The sequence below is a fragment of the Tripterygium wilfordii genome, chromosome 16, assembly GCF_013401445.1.
Source record: "Tripterygium wilfordii isolate XIE 37 chromosome 16, ASM1340144v1, whole genome shotgun sequence".
Taxonomy (NCBI): Eukaryota; Viridiplantae; Streptophyta; class Magnoliopsida; order Celastrales; family Celastraceae; genus Tripterygium; species Tripterygium wilfordii.
Window position 1 is genome coordinate 8,466,166 of NC_052247.1, and position 17,883 is coordinate 8,484,048.

Consider the following 17,883-nt stretch of genomic DNA (forward strand, 5'->3'; position numbering starts at 1 on the left):
AAACAATTTGAAGGTTGGCCAGAAATTCGATTACTTGCATGACAATTCCATTAAAGCTGGTAAGCTCATTTTATTAGTGATTCACTTGAACAATTGGATTACAAAGATTTCAGCCTAGTAAGTTAATTATATCATGGAAAAGTTATACGGGCGAACATGTTGTACAATGACAGAATTGCAAGGGTTTGTTTGCAACCTATACATCACATATTCAATATTTGTTTTACATATTCAATACTTGAAAACAAAGTCTTCCTTACCATGGAGAAGTTAGGACTAAAGAAACCTGTGACGCCACTAGCTTTGATTGTATCATGCTGGGTCAGAACAAATGCCAAAACAAAGCTTTAACCTTTTAGGTGGATAGCATATGCATGTTAGGTCAAACTCTGATAAGATTAGTTGCATCAACTTTGAATGAATAGCAACAGGTAATCGCTACATGTTTAGTCAATTCGAAAACATAAACAAACATCAAAGAGCGCACAAAACATCATTTTGGAAGCCAACACCCTTCTACATATATACACAAGTATGCACATGCATTTGAGCAAACATTTTCTTCACCATCATCTTCAATGGAGATAGTATTCTTGATTTCACTAGCTTTGATTTTGCAGGGCAGGGAAGCTCTTGGAGACCATGAACTTCTAATTCATGACTATTACAAGGAGCAGTGCCCCTCAGCAGAAGAGATTGTTGGTCGCAATGTAGAGATTGCAGTCCGCAAAGATCCTCGAATGGCTGCTTCTCTCCTCCGAATGCATTTCCACGATTGTTTTGTCATGGTAACTCTAATACTTCAAAGAAAATACGAAAATACCGCTTGATTTGCTCATCTCAGTTTCAAGTGCTAACTGTATCCTGATGACCGTTAGGGGTGTGACGCATCAGTTCTTCTAGATAGCTATGGTAACATAGTCAGTGAGAAACAAGCAGTGCCAAACCTGAACTCCTTGCGCGGATTCAAAGTCATTGACAAGATAAAATACCTCTTGGAGGAGGCATGCCCATTAACAGTCTCCTGCGCTGACATTTTAGCCATGGCTGCTCGTGATGCTGTATTGTTGGTAACTCTCTTTACTCCATTGGAATATCAAGTATTGTGTGCATACATACTAATCATTTTGTATGCAAATTAAGAGAGGTGGACCAAGATGGAAGGTGAAGCTGGGCAGGAGAGACTCACTGAAAGCAAGCTTAGATGGTGCCAACCAGTTCATCCCCACTCCCAACTCCTCTCTAGAGACTCTCATCTCTAATTTCGGACAACAAGGTCTTGACATAGAAGACTTGGTCACTTTGTCAGGTACAAATCTACACACATTCAAGTTTTTCTCTAATATTAGATTGCATAAATAATTGAGAACGTATGAACAGGTAGCCACACAATGGGCAAGGCCAGATGTCTCAGCTTCAAGCAAAGGCTATACGATGAGAACCAAATTGAAAGACATGACAAATACAAGAGATATACAACCTTCCAAAAAATCTTACATTCAATATGCAAACAATCAGGAACAGACAATGTATTGGCACCACTAGATTCAAGGACTCCTGCTAGATTTGACAATCACTATTTCATTAACCTTCTGGAAGGTTATGGCTTGCTAGGATCAGACAATGTTCTAATCAATGAAGACCAAGAGGGGGATATAACAAAGCAGTTGTGGGCTTATGCCTCTGACCAAGAGCTTTTCTTTGCTTCATTTGTGAAGTCAATCATCAAGATGGGGAACATCAATGTGCTAACAGGTAATGAAGGAGAAATTAGAAGGAATTGTAGGTTTGTGAACCCCCTAGGTAGCTAAAATTCTACATAGGCATCCCCCCAACGTCAAAGGTTGAATTGCATAACATATCCCATAAACCATAAAGACATTGGGCAGATTTATTTCCATTCTGAAGCAGATAATGATCGATAAAGAATGCAAAAACAAAATCATTGTCTCTAACAAGTTTATAGTTGTTTGAACAGAAATCCACACTTGCACGGGAAATTTAAACTAACACCATAGAAAATGTGTGAAATATGTCTAGACAAAATCAAATAAATGTTAAATTCTATCTTCATGAATTTTATAACATTAAATTACAATGCTTTTCTATGGTACACTTGTTACCACATTCATCATATCATAAATTCATAATGATAAAATGGTCAAAGAAGATAGTTTTAAATCAGGGCTCACAACTTTTCATCAGTAAATATTTGTGCCATTCATCCAGCAACAAAATTTTATGACTTTTGGCTATGTCAACAACAAAACATAAACACAATTACCTTACAAAGGTTGGGCATCAGTTCTCCAAGGTGTTACGCATCAATGCAATTTCAGACGCAAATTACCCATAAATAAAATGAGATTCATCATTTGCCCAACAAAGAGAGATGCACATACACTAATATGAAATCAAGAAGCACGTTTCCATTAAATGAAATTACAATGATTCTCCATCAAAGGAACGAAACAAATGACTCCTGACCTCAGTCGAAAACTCAAAACCTATTACCTCAGAGATACACACAACTTAAAATCAAGAATCCCTTTTTCTCAGATGAAATTCTATTTATTCTTCAACAATTAGAACAAAACAATTCCACATAGCATGACTAATGTAACTGGTAAGAGAGGAGGAAATGCTATGCTAGCAGACAAGCATCAAAAAACATTCAAAAACAGTGCACATCCTGAACATTCAAAAACATTCATATATGGTGATAGACATTCAAAAAAGATAGGTCCATCTTTCTACCAGAAAATACTAATTTCACAAATACATGGCCAGAAAATTGACTACATAACAAAGTTTATTTCTTTTCGAAAGATAGGCATCAGGTCTCCAAAATGATATGCATCAATACAATTTCAGACGCAAATTACCCATTAAATAGGAGATTCATCACTTGCCCAACAAAACAGAGATACACAACATTACATCATCAAGTAACCACTTTCCCCAGGCTCAGCATGAACACACTATCGATCAGTAAAAACAAAATAACACGATCAAATTTCAGTCGCAAAAAGAAAAACACATTTTTCAAACAAATCTATAGACCTTTTAATGGGAGGACTTGGTAATTGGCGATCAGAACCTGTCGGGATTCATAGTAACATCACAATGTTAATTGTCAGTGGATTGACAGACATGAATTTCTATCATCACCTCGCTTATCCTCCTCCCATCCACACCACCCAAATCAACAAACCAGACAAGAAAAAGAAGAGAGAAAAAGAAAAATTAGTCGACAAACGAAATCAAGTGTTCCATTCGAACATAAAACAAAAACCCATATAGAGTTAGCTCAGAACTTCTTAGAGGGATGTGTTACCGTCACAGACACTGTCTCTGGTACACAATTGTAGATGTTCATCACGGCCATAACTCTGCGCCATACATATGAATACAAAACAAGACATCGGCAAAGTACAATCACAGACATACACACGCTTAATATTATCTACTTCAATTGAAAGTAAAATTCAGTAGAGTTTCAATGAAAGATGAGCGATAGTCAATCGGTCTGAATTGGCGGAAGCAGCTTATTTTATAGATAATAAGGAGTGGGGGTGCGGCGTGCGGCAAGAAGGCAAACCCTAATTCAGTTGAAAAAGGCATGGAAATATGGTACAATATTGGGTGCGTTTGGTTTGGTGCATGTATTGTAGTTTGATAATATATTGTTATGCACAATCAAACAACCCTAAACCCTCTGTCTATCACAGAATGTCCTACATCGGTGATGTATGTCCCATATATATAGTTGATAGCTCAGTTATCAACACAGGTTTTTGCCCTTCGAGGTGTTGGTGCCTGTGTCTGTGTCTTATGTGTGTGTGATTTTCAAAAAAGAAAAAATTTTGGACTCAAAAACCGAAACACTTTGGACACAATATATTGCTCATTTTGAAACTGTTCCATTTTGAACAATTTTCAGACATTTGGACATCATTTTCCAATTTTCTCTTTGATTTTAAATGGATTGACGATAATGCCTTCATCTTCTCCACCTCTCTCGTATGTTTCTCCACATCTCTCTCACCTCTCTCATCCTCATCACTCATCACCGCCGATCAATTTCTTGAGTCGTCCTCCTCTAACGGACTCGTCGTCATCCACTAGTCCTCCTCTGTGCAAAACTCTTCACTTAATTTTTTTTCATTATAAATAATTCACTTAAGTAATTCTGTAATTACTTTGTTAATAAAAATTCTTTAAATAATTATAATATTTAAGAAATTATTTTTTATTATTGATTTTACTATTTATTTGTATAATAATAACTTTAATGCATAATACCATGCACGTAATTTACTCAACAATTTTAACATCATATATTTTATCAACAAAAATATAGCCAAACACCTACCAGTATTTCAAGAACCATATATGCTACCATTTATTATTTACAATATATGCTACAATCAAAATTATGCACCAAACGGACACAATATATGCGTCATTATTTTATATGTAAAAATACACGTATAATCTATTAAACAGAAAAAAAAATATAACATTGTATGTAGTAGGTTTTATTCTATATATATTGATTTTGTTTTACTTAGTGCTTTTACGTCTTTATACAAAATTTTAGAGATGTAAACGGTCGGTTTATTCCATTTTTAAAAATATTAGAGATGTAAACAATCATTTTTTCAATTTTTTTTATAAAAATATCCGACCAATCAATTGATTATTATTGGTTACGTTAGACGGATTATGAAAATATCCGACCAATCAACCAATTGGTTAGGGCTGGGATTGGGTTAGGTCGATTGATTATCGACTGATAATGCAACCGACCCGACCAACCGACTTTGTCCAAATGTGAAAACCATTATCAGTCCAACCTTTATGGATCAGGTGTCGGTTGGCAATTGACTTTTTCGGGTCGGTTGCTGGGTTGGGTGGCCGGTATACCCGACTCTCTTGTTTTCTTTGACTTTCTGCTCTCATGACATGACTTCATTGCCAAATTCTTGAATTCCAGAGAAATCCACTTCAGTTTCCACAAAAAATCTCTCTTCTTTCACGCCATTGCCATTGTCTTCAACCTCTTCTATCTTTAGCCACCATCAGAAACTAAACCCACATTAAAATTGTCGTTCTTTTCAACATCAGAACCAAAATTCCCAATCTTTCTTGCAAAGCTATCATTATACCTTTGACTTCCACAAGACCAACACTCACTATCACAACTAGTGATCCTGCCCCTCACAGAATTGACCCTCCCTTCGCTTTCTTCAAAACCCTGTTCTTGCACTCAAACACACTAGAAGAACATTTGACCTTCTTGAAGAAATTGGGGGAACTGCGCATGCTTTCTTGAAGAAATTGGGAGTGCAGAGTGTCGGATTGGGACTGCGATTTCATCTGTCGACGTCGATTTAGGGCTGGGAGTGCAGACTGTGGTGGTAGTGTTGAAGAGACGAAGACTCGAAGTCGCGATTTAGGGCAAGAAATTGTAACTTTTGTTTTAAATAAAATAAGTAACAATAAATCAATAATTAACATTTAATAAATTATACTTAACTAGTTAGCTTAAATACTTAATAGCATTAATTTTATAATTTATACTAATTTTTTTTAATAGTTGGTTGGCCGATAATTATCGGCCAACCGACTTTTGTGTATTTTGAAAACCATCAATCAACCCACCTTTGCATGGGTCGGATGATATTATCAGCCCGATTCAATGGGTCGGTTGGTGGTTGATAATCGACTGGTCGATAATGGATCGATTGATCGATAATGATCGATAAAACCAATCCAGTCCCAACCCTACAATTGATTACGTTAGATGGGTTTCTGACTTTTGCGCATAATACTCTCTAACCATTTTATACCAAGAAAAATTCCAATAAAGTTTCTGGCAAGGTAAGTGCATGTCAATGAGTTTGGTAAGAAATTATGGTCCTGTACTTCATCTGCCCAAGTCCATTGTGATCTTTCGTATTCTTCCTAGGAAACTGGGAATAGCCTGAATTTTGCAATCCATCAATCTAGCCCCCAATATTGAACAGCTTGAATTGTGGCCCTGGAAGAAGAATACTGATACACGGGCCAGATGGCCCACATATATATACGCAAGGTTTGTATTTATACAATCATGGAATTCATTGATACACGGTCCTCCCTCATAGTCATTGAGCAAGGAGCAGCGCCATACGGACATATCCTGTCCAAAAACAACATGAACGGACGAATCTGTGCGAGTCTGGCTCTACTCTACTTCTAGAGAAGGAATAACAAGACAGCAAACTGGATTGGACAGAAGGTATATACTTCCCTTTTGGAAGAAGGCTATACAGCAAGTCAATACTTGAAGGCAAAGTGTTTCCAACACTAGGGAAAACGAAAGATTGGACTACTTTTGAAAAATACATTTGATACGAACCCAGAAATAAATGGAGGATATTCCAATATCATCTCGACAGCACAATCGCCATACTTGAAATTTGATGTTCAATGTGTGCAATGTAAACTGGCGTCACAACTTTTAGCTACATTTCCAAAGGTTGGCAGTTAAGGTCTCTAGCATTACTTTGCCATTCCAGGCCTCAATCATAGAGGCGTGCTAAGATTGCTCAACCTGCCTCTGGAGGTTGCTTTGGCAACTCAGCTTCCTGGACAATTGAAACAAAAGGAAATACAGTTGTATCAACAAGCAACATTTGAATGACAAGTGAAAAGCGAAGCGAATTTTTTGAAAACGTGATGCCTTGAAATGAATAACAAAAGGAATGGATCATTCATGTGCAGATGCATGCAAAAGGAGGAAAGGACGAGGGACGGAGATTATACCTCCTGAGAGAGATGAGCTACAGACAGAGAATTGAGTTGGAAGCTTTCCATGTTTGTGAGTAACTGGATTACAGGCTTCAGATGGAGAACACTGCAAAAATTTAATCCATATAAACAGGTGAACATAAATCAGTATATCCTGGAATAGACAAACAAGAGCTGCCAGTTTGCTTAGCATTTAGCAAACAACATCCAGGCAAGCACGTAGTCCATTATGGTGCTACCAAGTGCCAAGAATTATTAAGATGGAATCATCACACACTACAATCTAAAGCAGCCAGCAAACACGCCAATTCAAACATAAAATTGTTTGACCCAACTCATTTAGTTAAATTGAGCTCAAACTTGAAACCAAGCACAACTAATTGTCTAATCTTGGTTTGCACACTCCTGAAATGAGCTCAAGAACTTCCTGTGGTGCAAGAAAATTGCCTAGGATCAATTCCCACTTCCCCTGGCTTAGTCAAGGCACCTCGAATGAGCAGCTCAAGTTTGTTTAAACTTGAAAACGTTGCCTACTACCAAGGCATCCCTAGCTTATTCATGACCGCAAAGGGAGAAACTTTCAGATGATGAAACAACAGGATGTGTTACAATTAACGACAATGTCAGATAGAAAAAAGTATAACCTCTGCAATCCATTTTCCAGATGTGCATCCAAGGATGAAATCACCTGAGGCATCTGCTCCAGCACCTGCAATAAAAAAATGAGGAACAATGAGGTCAAAATTACCAGATTCACCGGTGATGTCCTCTATAAAGTCTGAATACCTTTGTATGAGGGATCTACATACTTGCCCAGTGTTTTTTATTGTAGGAGTTTTAGCCAGGAGGTTCTTTGGGAGCTTCATCAGTTGAGTCTGCACATGAAATTTATGACTGTACATCATTCATAGAGATAGTCTCAAATTATGTAACTAGTTGGCATAAAGATACATGAAATTGCAACAAGATTGGATCTTAGAAGAATTATTAATCTCATGTTTCCAAAATAATGAGAAGAAATATGAGAGTGACATTGAGCCGCTAGTATATTATTCTATAAAGTAGTACTTTAGGCAGTTAGGTTCACTCGTAAAGAATTGCCTTATAATGCATAACACATTGCGTCAATATTGGTCCATTTCAAATCACAGTACAATATAAGTATCAGTATTTTGCCTTGATTCATTCACTTTCTAGTACTCAGCAGCATAATACTCAATTCTTGATAATGTTTGCAGCAAACATTGTCTTTATATCCCATTAAAGAAGTCCAATCTCGAATTTCTTTGCATCAATTCCCCAAAAAGCTTCCAAAGGTCTTAAATATGACTACATCAAAACCCTAAACCCCAAATTGGGAAATCCATACAAAAAGTAAACAAACCCTCGTCACTGTAATTATCAGCAACACCAAAATATACTAGCGAAATTAACACTTCATATCCCTAGTTCTATCTCCAATCAGCAATGACACAAAAACAAAAGCAAACCATTCAAATTGGCATCAGTCATAAAAAGATACGGTCAAATACATACATTCAAATATTCGAATAAATGGGGATCGGGCATGCCTGAGAAGGGGAGGACTGCTGCATGAGGTGGAGGAGATTGGAGGTGGATTGTACTGCCTGAGAAATTTGATCAGCCACCATTGCTTTGGCCGTGTCATCCCTTTTGCTGCTGCTTGAGGAGCCCCTCACACTTCCACTTCCTACCCTCGTCGGCATCGCCATTTTTTTAGAACTAATCGCTTCTTGAATCCTAATTCCTAAAAGGCCAGTATAAGCTATTGCTTCTTCAATTTTCTCCTCGTCTTTATCTTCAGTCCCTTGCAATGCAGCGAAACTAAAGAGTAAAGTGGGCCGGAAAAAAAAAGTAGTGGGCTAATCCATCACTAGCCCAACTTCTTCGGCGGTAATAATGTGTTGTAGCATACTCACTCCAGGGCCCACGGGAAAAAAAGAAAAATTAAGGATGTTGTCCGCTCTGGACCACGGATCCACACAGATTTAATTATTTTTTATGAACCGTAATTGTCGGTTTTCAAGCCCAAAAAGTAGACATTGTTTGAGAGTGGTTAGTATTTTACTTATATATTACTCGATTGAGTTATGTTAATCTGATATGAATATTATTGTGGAAAAATAAGTTGTGATATTGTATTTTTCTCTCAAACAAGCATTGAATTGGTTTCATTAATATTGTATTGAATTCTCTATTGTACATGTGAGTGGGTTTTCGTTTACTCGTTCATCCATCAATGCTCTTTTAACTCTCTCCCATTAAATTTTGTGGGTAAAAGTTGAAGGTCTGCTACTTAATTACAGTTTTATAACTCTTTAAAGGCTTAAAGCTAAAGCAATATCCTGTATTTAGTGCAAGTGGATTGTAACTTGCTGCCTGTTACTCTCTACGTACTTTAAGACTAACCAAAACCCTACATAACCACAACACAAGCTACGCAAATTAAGTTTGTTGAATAGAAGGGACATGGGGACTCTGCAACAACGGGGTATGCTTCATCTGATCACCATAATCTTAGCTGCATCTACTGCAATCACACCGGCTCGATCGCGATCCCCCATGTTTGATGAAAGGTATTACAATCCATATCCATTGATCTGTTGGCTAGACTTAGACAAAGGGACTGATTGTGGACAAGAAATCACTTCAGCTTTGATCAATAAGAAGGTATATTTAAGCCAGAAGTGTTGTCAAGTTATTCTAGCGCTTCCGCACAAGTGCTTTGAGTGGATGTTCAACCATGGAATGTTCAATCCTGCGTTTGGTAATGAAGTCAAGGATTTTTGTGCTAAAGAGGGAATAGTTTTGCCTCCCAGTTACCAGATCTATTATCCTCAGAACAACAAGAATGGCCTTGCTTGAATCCAAAAAGGGTAGACAAGATGTGTTGTGTGTCTTAGAGATGTCATATAAATTGTCTTCCATGATGAAATAAAATAAGAGTTCAATACAAAAGTGCTTTGTCAAGAATGAAGTATGAACATGAATAGGGCCATGTAATTCAATTCAAATTAATGGAGCTTTTGGTTTTGGGTATTTCATCAATAGTACTTTAATCCAACTTGTTTAAGAATTACAAGCAATAGTTCCATACAACTTAGAGAGTTACCAACTACATACTGCTAACAGGCTAACAGCAATGGCCATGCCATTCTCATATCATCAACTTCTCCAGTTATTCCCCAAGTTGGATTCATCTAAATTACCTAACATGCTCATTGTCACAAAATGATCGGACCTTCAGATGTCTTCAGATCCTTTTTCTTATTATGAAAACCTTTGGTATGGTGCTTGTGCTACTACTCATGCATCTTATATGAATTTGAGTGAACTTCTGCTTCGCTCGTCCTCAATTTAACTATTGATGAGGAACAATAGTCTATTTCAGTTACCTTCCATTTCATACATCCTATCAGTCTGATAATGGTATTCCTTGTCCTCGCTACCGTGTGGAAAATGGAATGGTCATAGATCTTGTTTCAGCAGTAATGATCTGTCAGTTAGCTGCCCAAACATTTAGGATCAACATATTTTCCTCCAAATCATCTGAACCAAACTGATGATTCACTTCCAAAAAAGGTCACCTAGGCTAAGGTCTCTACTGATCTGCGGAAATAGTTTTCATTGGCAATGTAACGCAAGACACCATTACTTATAGGAAGTTGATCTCTTATTAAGTTAGCTCCTCTAACTTCATGCCCATCACACAGACATATTTGACCAAAAGCAAATAAAAACTTCACATACCTTATGAATAGGCTTCGTTGAAAAATTGGAAATGTGGACAAATTTCAACATCAAAGCTGCCAAAATCCTCATTGTGATTCATATGAATAGCATACTTAATTTTAATCCAAATTGCTTAACACTTCCATACAAGTTATCTCATTGCTGCCATTGAAATCCAACAAATAAGATATGGGAAGAATTAGGGATGGCAATTCGTGCCCGACCCGCCCCGATCCACACGGATTTTCTCCGATCCGAGACTTGTGCGGGGCGGGGATGGGGGTAAAAATTTTCAACCCGCGCGGGGGCGGGTATGCCTCCCGCCCCGCACCCCACCCCACCCCGCAATACATGTTTATGTACATAATATATATATATATATATATATATATATATATATATATATAAGATTTCTTTTATAATATAGATAAATATTTGTTTATCTAAACATATATTAATCTGATATTATTATTAAAATCAAAGTAACCCCTAAACTTCTTTAATAAGTCTTAAATCTAAGTACTTAAACATTAAAACCCTATACATAATATTTACAATACTCCTATACTCTTAATTAGATTGATTATTGAATAAATATTGATAAAAATATAAAACCCTAAATCTTAAATTAAATATAGTCTACTCCTAATTCAATTGAAGTGATGTTGATAAAAAATAATTTAAGATCCCTAAACCCTAACTTAATGTCAAAATAGAGATTTGAATGCTTAGTTTTAATCCAATATAAATAATCCCTAAACTCTAAGCACTAAATAATCCATGAACCCTAATTCCCTAAACCTAAGGAATAAATAATTCATAAACCCTAACCCCTAAACGTGAGCGCTAAACCCTAAACCATATAATTAATCCAACATAAATAATCCCTAGACCCTAAGTCAATTGAATTGATATTGATACAAATATAGGACCCTAAATCTTAAGTTAAATATGACCCTATACTCCTAAATCCTAATCTCCAAAACCCTAAAGGTCCTAAACCCTAAACCCCAAATCTCTAAAGACCCTAAACCTCTAAACCTTAAAGGCCTTAAACCCTAAACCCCAAGACCCTAAAGACCCTAAACCCCTAAACCCTAAAGGCCTTGAACTCTAAACCTAAGCACTAAACCCTAAAGCCATAATATGATCCTCTACTCATTAATGTTGATAAAATCTTTAAGACCCTAAGATTTTATAAAATAAAGTATAAAATTAAACAATTTAAAACTATAGATGTGTATAATATAAAATTTAAAATCAATACCATTAAGTAAAACTTAAATTATTTAATGGTGTTAAAAATATAATAGGTGGTATGTAAAGATAATAATTTAATTAGTTGGCAAGTGTAACATGAAAATAGTTTTGGTTTGTTGGTTAGTTCATTACTTTCCCACCTACAGGTCTCAGGTTCGAATCCTAAAATGTGAAATTTAATTTTGCAATTTTCAAAGGTGTTGAATAGGGCGGGGCGGGGCGCGGGGATCCGCGGGGTAGGACGGGGCGAGCACGTGGAGTAAAAGTCCCCTCGACATGCGAGGCGGGGCGGGGCGCGGGGCACCACCTGGAGGTGCGGGGCGGGGGCGGGGCGACCATGATCCGCCCCCCGCCCCGCCCTGTTGCCATCCCTAGGTAGAATTTCAAAGACCTTGAACCTTAAAGTCACCCACCTCAACATAGCCTGCTTTTTTACTCTCCTACCCTCTAAAAACAACTTAGATAGAAAAAATTACAAGCTGTGCAGAAATACGGATGTCTGAGAGTTAGTGTTAGCACCACAAGAACACTAGTTACACCAGCTGGATCAACCACAGTGCCTTTACTAGAACACCAACAACCTGCACTCTTCACTTCAGTACCACAAAATAAGGACAGCAACTAGTTGATCCTTTCTTCACAAGATAAACACACGAATAAATCAAACTAAAGTGAAGAAAAGTGATAGATCAAAGTAAGAAGCTTGCAGCAAAGAACATTCGAAGTTCAGCCTGCAACTTCCATAAAAAGAGTACTTCAACAGGAGTACAAGAAAACACTTTAATACAAAATTACAAACTAGCTTACTGAAACAACTAGCCTACGTGGCTTACTTGCATACACATAATAAAAAAAATAAATAAAACATGACTTGGCAAGGTCGAACACAAACATAAACTAAGACCAAGTCAAATGTAAACTTAGCTAAGCAAACCTCACTACCAGTCAACACTCCTCCTTGAGGGTTAGCTTAGTGAGACCCATTGAAGCAACCGGCATAAAAACAATGAAGTCGCCACCAATTGATTTTTAGGATGCAATTGGACATCCATTTTGGTCTACGAGAAAAATGGGTAAGGAGGTCTATTGAGCATGGGGAAGGTGTTAGGCACCCCATAACTCCCGAAAACGGTTACCTTCAAAAATGTTTTCCTATTTGGCTCTAATTTGTTTTGAGGAATGATTGTATGTCCCAAATGTTTTAATGAGTTTTCCATATGCCCGGAAAATCACGTATTATCAAATGGGTGGAAATGTTCCATTAATGTTAGACCAAGATTTGATTTTAAAAATCTTATTTTTATGGGTTTTGATAAAAAAGAAGGAAAAAGGGTGCACGGGATCACTATGGTCATTCCCGGCTTGGCCAAAAATATTAAAAAAAACTCCACTTGAAGTGGTCTTTGATAAAAAAAGGGTGCACGGGATCACTATGGCCATTCCCGGCTTGGCCAAAAATGTTTAATAAAAATTCCACTTGAAGTGGTTTTTGATAAAAAGAGAGTGCACGGGATCACTATGGCCATTCCCGGCTTGGCCAAAAATGTCAAATAAAAGACTCCACTTGAAGTGGTTGTTGACAAAAAAAGGTGCACGGGATCACTACGGCCATTCCCGGCTTGGCCGAAAACATTTAATAAAAAATTCCACTTGAAGTGGTTGTTGAAATAAAAAGGTGCACGGGATCACTACGGCCATTCCCGGCTTGGCCGAAAATGTTTTACTTGGTCTTGGATGAAAAAATCCATATCGGAGTGGGTTTTGATGGTTTTGATGATTTGGAAAAGAGGCTATTTGGATAGGAACATTGGAATGAGTTTTGGAATGGATTTTGATGGTTTTGGTGAAGAGATTTTTGGGAACTTGGTTGATGCACCAAAAAGGCCCACAATCAATGAAAAAGATTCAATTCAAGCCTTACTCACAATTATGTTCTTCATGAGAAAAGAAAGAATCCATTTAAGGTCCATCGGAAGGGCCAAATATCATTAAACCCCCTTTTGGGTCCTTAAATAAATTCTCCTAATCCCTAAAAACATATTTGCTTTCCGGGTCCATGAAATCCAAATGTTTTGGATGAATGCCAATGGAACCCCAATATCTTGAAGGCTCCCTGATATTTAAACAAAACATAAAGGTTCCATAAATTAATCTTGGTGTGTTTATTAAGGTGAGACGGCTTTGATTAATTCTAATGACTAACGCGTTGCATTCATTTTCATTGCATTCAAACAATCCTAGCATACATCTAAGCATCATGGCATAGTGTGAGAAATCAAAGTCCTAAGCATGCATTCTAATGCAATCATTATTCACAAAAATCATTTCCTAATTTCTATATGCTTCTAGCATCCTAGAATATCATGTATGCATTTTCTATTTTTACATCCACTATTTTTGCTACACTATTACAAGACTTACATTTTACAAGAATGTACAAAAGACAAATATAAAATGAGGAATGCAAATATTATACAACAATTGGAATATTGCCCATGGGGCCCATTGCTCAAATCCGGTCCAAATGTTCTAAGTATGTCCTCCGGCCCAAGTGGGATCAAGCCCGGTCCAAGCCCCAACATCAAACACAAAAAAAATGGGGTCAAATGGATATTCAAACATAACATCAAACCAAGCCCAATATCTAAGAATTCGCATGCACATAAAAACATATATGATAATATACGCATATACATCTACAAACCACATATACATAGATATGCATATACATAAACACATAAATCGTTCGTACATAACCCACGATCTATATACACACCCGTACCCACAGTGTATATATACATACAAGCAAATCCATACATACACAACATATATATATACACAACATATATACACATACAAACACACATGAACTCATAGACACGCCATATATATATATATACTATACACTCTCTGTAACATACCATATATATATACACATCACATATAAACTGATACAAACACATATAACACATATATGCATACAGAAACCAATATATGCCTACATAAAATGCAAGGGCACGAATACAGCGAACAAATCCAATATACAAAATATACAGAAACCACATACATGGATACAGGAGGAAGAGTCTCAAATATGGGCAAAATCTCAGTCATTCATCACATAGAACAAACATGACAAACATGAAATGGAAACAGAGGCCAAGGACCCGAAGAAACTCAGAAAATGAATCAGAAAATGAATCTGCAATAGAAACAGAAACAGAGCCGAGGAAATGGAATCCAAAGAACCAAAGTGTATATGAGATATTACCTTCTTAGAGCAATAGAAAGTCCTCCTTTTCTTAGAATCAAAGTTTTCCTTGAGTGACGAAAGACTCTCTCCGCAACTCTCCCTTGATTTTGGCTTTTCTTTCTCACAGTTTGCTCCCCTGGTTTTCTCTCTTTTTCTTTGACTCTCTCTTGCTGTCTTCTTTTCCCTTGGCTGCCTTGCTCTCTCTCTTTCTCTCCTCTGTTTTTTTCTTTCTTTGTTTCCCGATTTCCCCTCTTCACTCTCTCTTTGTTTTTTCTTCCTTCCCTTGTGCGGCTGCCCCTTTTTTCTTATTGTGCGGCTTCCCCCTTACAAAAATCTCTCACTTATCTTTATATAATGACCACATAAAACCCTACTTTCTCTTTTTACCAAAATGTCCCCACAAACCCTACTTCTTCTCTCCTTAAAAATACTAAGAAACTAATATTTTGGTATTTTCTAATGTTTTTTTTTGCAAAACCCTAAAAAGGTGTCACCTTTCCTTTTTTAAGGTTTTATTTATTATTTATTTAATATTCCTATTTTTTAGATATTTTCTAGGGTTTAGTTATATTGGGTTTGGGTTGGAATTTTTATGGGCTTATGGTCCAAGAAATAGGCTTTAGGATTTTTTGCATATTTGTGGGTCCAAGAAACAGGCTTTGAATTTTTTGTGAGCTTACGGGCTTCAGAACGGGCTTTTGAATTATTATTATTATTATATTTTTTAATTTTTCTATTTTTTTGGGCCGGACGAAAACCGGGTACTACAGCTGCCCCCCTTTGTATGTCTTTTATGAAAAAAAAGACAAACAAAGGTGTAGTCAACCGAGTTTCGTACGGGAACTGAAAAAGGTAATGCGTGGGATCATTATGGCCATTCCCAGCTTGACCAGCAAGAAAAGAAAGTGCATGGGATCACTACAACCATTCCCAGCTTGGCTGATGAAAAGAAAGTGCATGGGATCACTACAGCCATTCCCAGCTTGGCTGATAAAGAGAAAGTGCATGGGATCACTACGGCAATTCCCAGCTTGGCCAGCAAGAAAAGAAAGTGCATGGGATCACTACAGCCATTCCCAGCTTGGCTGATGAAAAGAAAGAAAGTGCATGGGATCACTACAGCCATTCCCAGCTTGGCTGATGAAAAGAAAGTGCATGAGATCACTACGGCCATTCCCAGCTTGGCCCAAAAATGTTTGTTTGAATTTATGCAAGAAAATATCCATGAGTGTATGAATGCATGAAGAAAATTGTATTTTCTTTTATTTTTCTCATTTTGAAAATTTGATTTTGGTTAATTGTCGTAAGCACCATCACCCCTATCATCCTGCAATCATCCATCATGAGAAGACTGCATCTTTTGCCTCCATCCCATCTTGAATCTACCATGTTACACTTATTCTTGTATCTTTCATTCTTGTTTTGTCTTGTCTGGTCTTTCCATTGATTTACTGTTCATATCTGATTTCCACCCTTTCATCCTGCAATCATCCATCATGAGAAGACTGCATCTTTTGATTCCATCCTATCTTCAATCTGCCATGTTAGGCTTATTCTTGTATCTTTCATTCTCTTTTTGTCCGATCTTTCCATCAATTTACTGTTTACATCTACCTTTAACGCCAAGCACAATCTCTCCGGCTCCAAAATCTCTCTGGCCCCACTATGCCTTTTAACGCCAATTAATTTCTTTTAGCTCTCTTAGAATTAAGAACACCACAACCTCTTCGGCTCCACCATGCCTTTTGGTGCCATTTAATTTCTTTTAGCTTCTTTACCGTCAAGAACACCAAAATCTCACATGTTTCTGCTAAGAACAATGTCCTAATGCACTTGTCATGATTCTTTTATTACCTTATTTAACTTCCAAATAAATTCAATAGTATGGCAATGCTTGTACTACACGAGATTTCTAAAGGCAAGATATATGAGCAATAAAAATCGTGAAGAACACAAGCAATGAATAAGGAATTCAGAAATGAATTGAATGACCTCAGAGAGTTTTATTTAGAATAAATAGATAACAGGAGAGACTGATCGAGTATATATATGATTCAGGAGGGTTAAAAATAAAAGAAATAGCAGAAATCTTTACAGGATATAAAATGAGATAACTTTGATTCCGCACAAAACTGCCCTAGTTTTTGTGTGCCCCCATTTTGCAATTATTGAATCTGACTACTTCCATATGAAGCTTCTCCTTCACAGACTCATCATGCATACCCCTGAACATAACCAATTCACCCGTGTACAGCCTTGCTATCTGTCATTCACTGTATTGTCCCATCTCAAATCCTCTTAATGGCCTCTGTCAATTCCCCGTAATTGCTTTCTCCACGCCTTTTCTGATCTCAATGTTACTTGAAGCTCCCAGGAAGGGTTTTCACTTTAGTAGAGACTTTTCTATTTTCCCTAATTTTTGCTTGAAGCGCCCACGAGGGGTTTTCACTTCAGCAGGATTTTTATTGCTCTAATTTTTGCCTAGACCGCCCTTTCGGGTTTTCAATCTAGCGAGCTTTTAACTCTAATTTTTGCCTAGTGTAGTACCCGATTTTCGTCCGGCTAAAATACAAAAAAATACAAAAATGAGAAAAAACACAAAAATGCAAAAAAACACATTTGTTGTACCTATAAGCCCATAAATATTCTCTTTCTTGGATTCTTAAGCCCACAAATACTCATATCTTAGCCCAATTCATACCAACCTATGTTCAACATTTGTTGGCCCATTTCATGAAGAGCTAATTTGCTTGTGTCCACTACCATCTTGACCAATGTCTTGATTATCATTTGAAAGCCCACCACATGATTTGTCAAAC

At 37.1% G+C, this 17,883-nt stretch overlaps 2 protein-coding genes and 4 non-coding genes across 6 annotated transcripts; 1 reads left to right on the top strand and 5 right to left on the bottom strand.

Moving 5' to 3' along the window:
- Positions 1-329: 329 nt before the first annotated feature.
- On the top strand, positions 330-2,238 carry LOC119981450 (peroxidase 20). Its single transcript, XM_038824570.1, has 4 exons — positions 330-788; positions 879-1,070; positions 1,144-1,309; positions 1,381-2,238. The coding sequence occupies exons 1-4, from the start codon at positions 579-581 to the stop codon at positions 1,809-1,811; spliced, it is 999 nt and encodes a 332-aa protein (XP_038680498.1). The 5' UTR covers positions 330-578; the 3' UTR covers positions 1,812-2,238.
- Positions 2,239-2,293: 55 nt separating this feature from the next.
- On the bottom strand, positions 2,294-2,384 carry LOC119981596. The gene has a single exon (XR_005464201.1). It is a non-coding gene; the product is annotated as a small nucleolar RNA Z101 (small nucleolar RNA).
- Positions 2,385-2,828: 444 nt separating this feature from the next.
- LOC119981597 lies at positions 2,829-2,917 on the bottom strand. Its single transcript, XR_005464202.1, has one exon. It is a non-coding gene; the product is annotated as a small nucleolar RNA Z101 (small nucleolar RNA).
- Positions 2,918-3,089: 172 nt separating this feature from the next.
- Positions 3,090-3,176, bottom strand: LOC119981523. The gene has a single exon (XR_005464138.1). It is a non-coding gene; the product is annotated as a small nucleolar RNA snoR14 (small nucleolar RNA).
- Positions 3,177-3,306: 130 nt separating this feature from the next.
- Positions 3,307-3,387, bottom strand: LOC119981521. The gene has a single exon (XR_005464136.1). It is a non-coding gene; the product is annotated as a small nucleolar RNA U61 (small nucleolar RNA).
- Positions 3,388-6,047: 2,660 nt separating this feature from the next.
- LOC119980597 (tobamovirus multiplication protein 2B) lies at positions 6,048-8,612 on the bottom strand. Its single transcript, XM_038823364.1, has 5 exons — positions 8,370-8,612; positions 7,608-7,673; positions 7,443-7,507; positions 6,814-6,904; positions 6,048-6,635 (listed from the first exon to the last, which is right to left on the bottom strand). The coding sequence occupies exons 1-5, from the start codon at positions 8,529-8,531 to the stop codon at positions 6,597-6,599; spliced, it is 423 nt and encodes a 140-aa protein (XP_038679292.1). The 5' UTR covers positions 8,532-8,612; the 3' UTR covers positions 6,048-6,596.
- Positions 8,613-17,883: the final 9,271 nt, after the last annotated feature.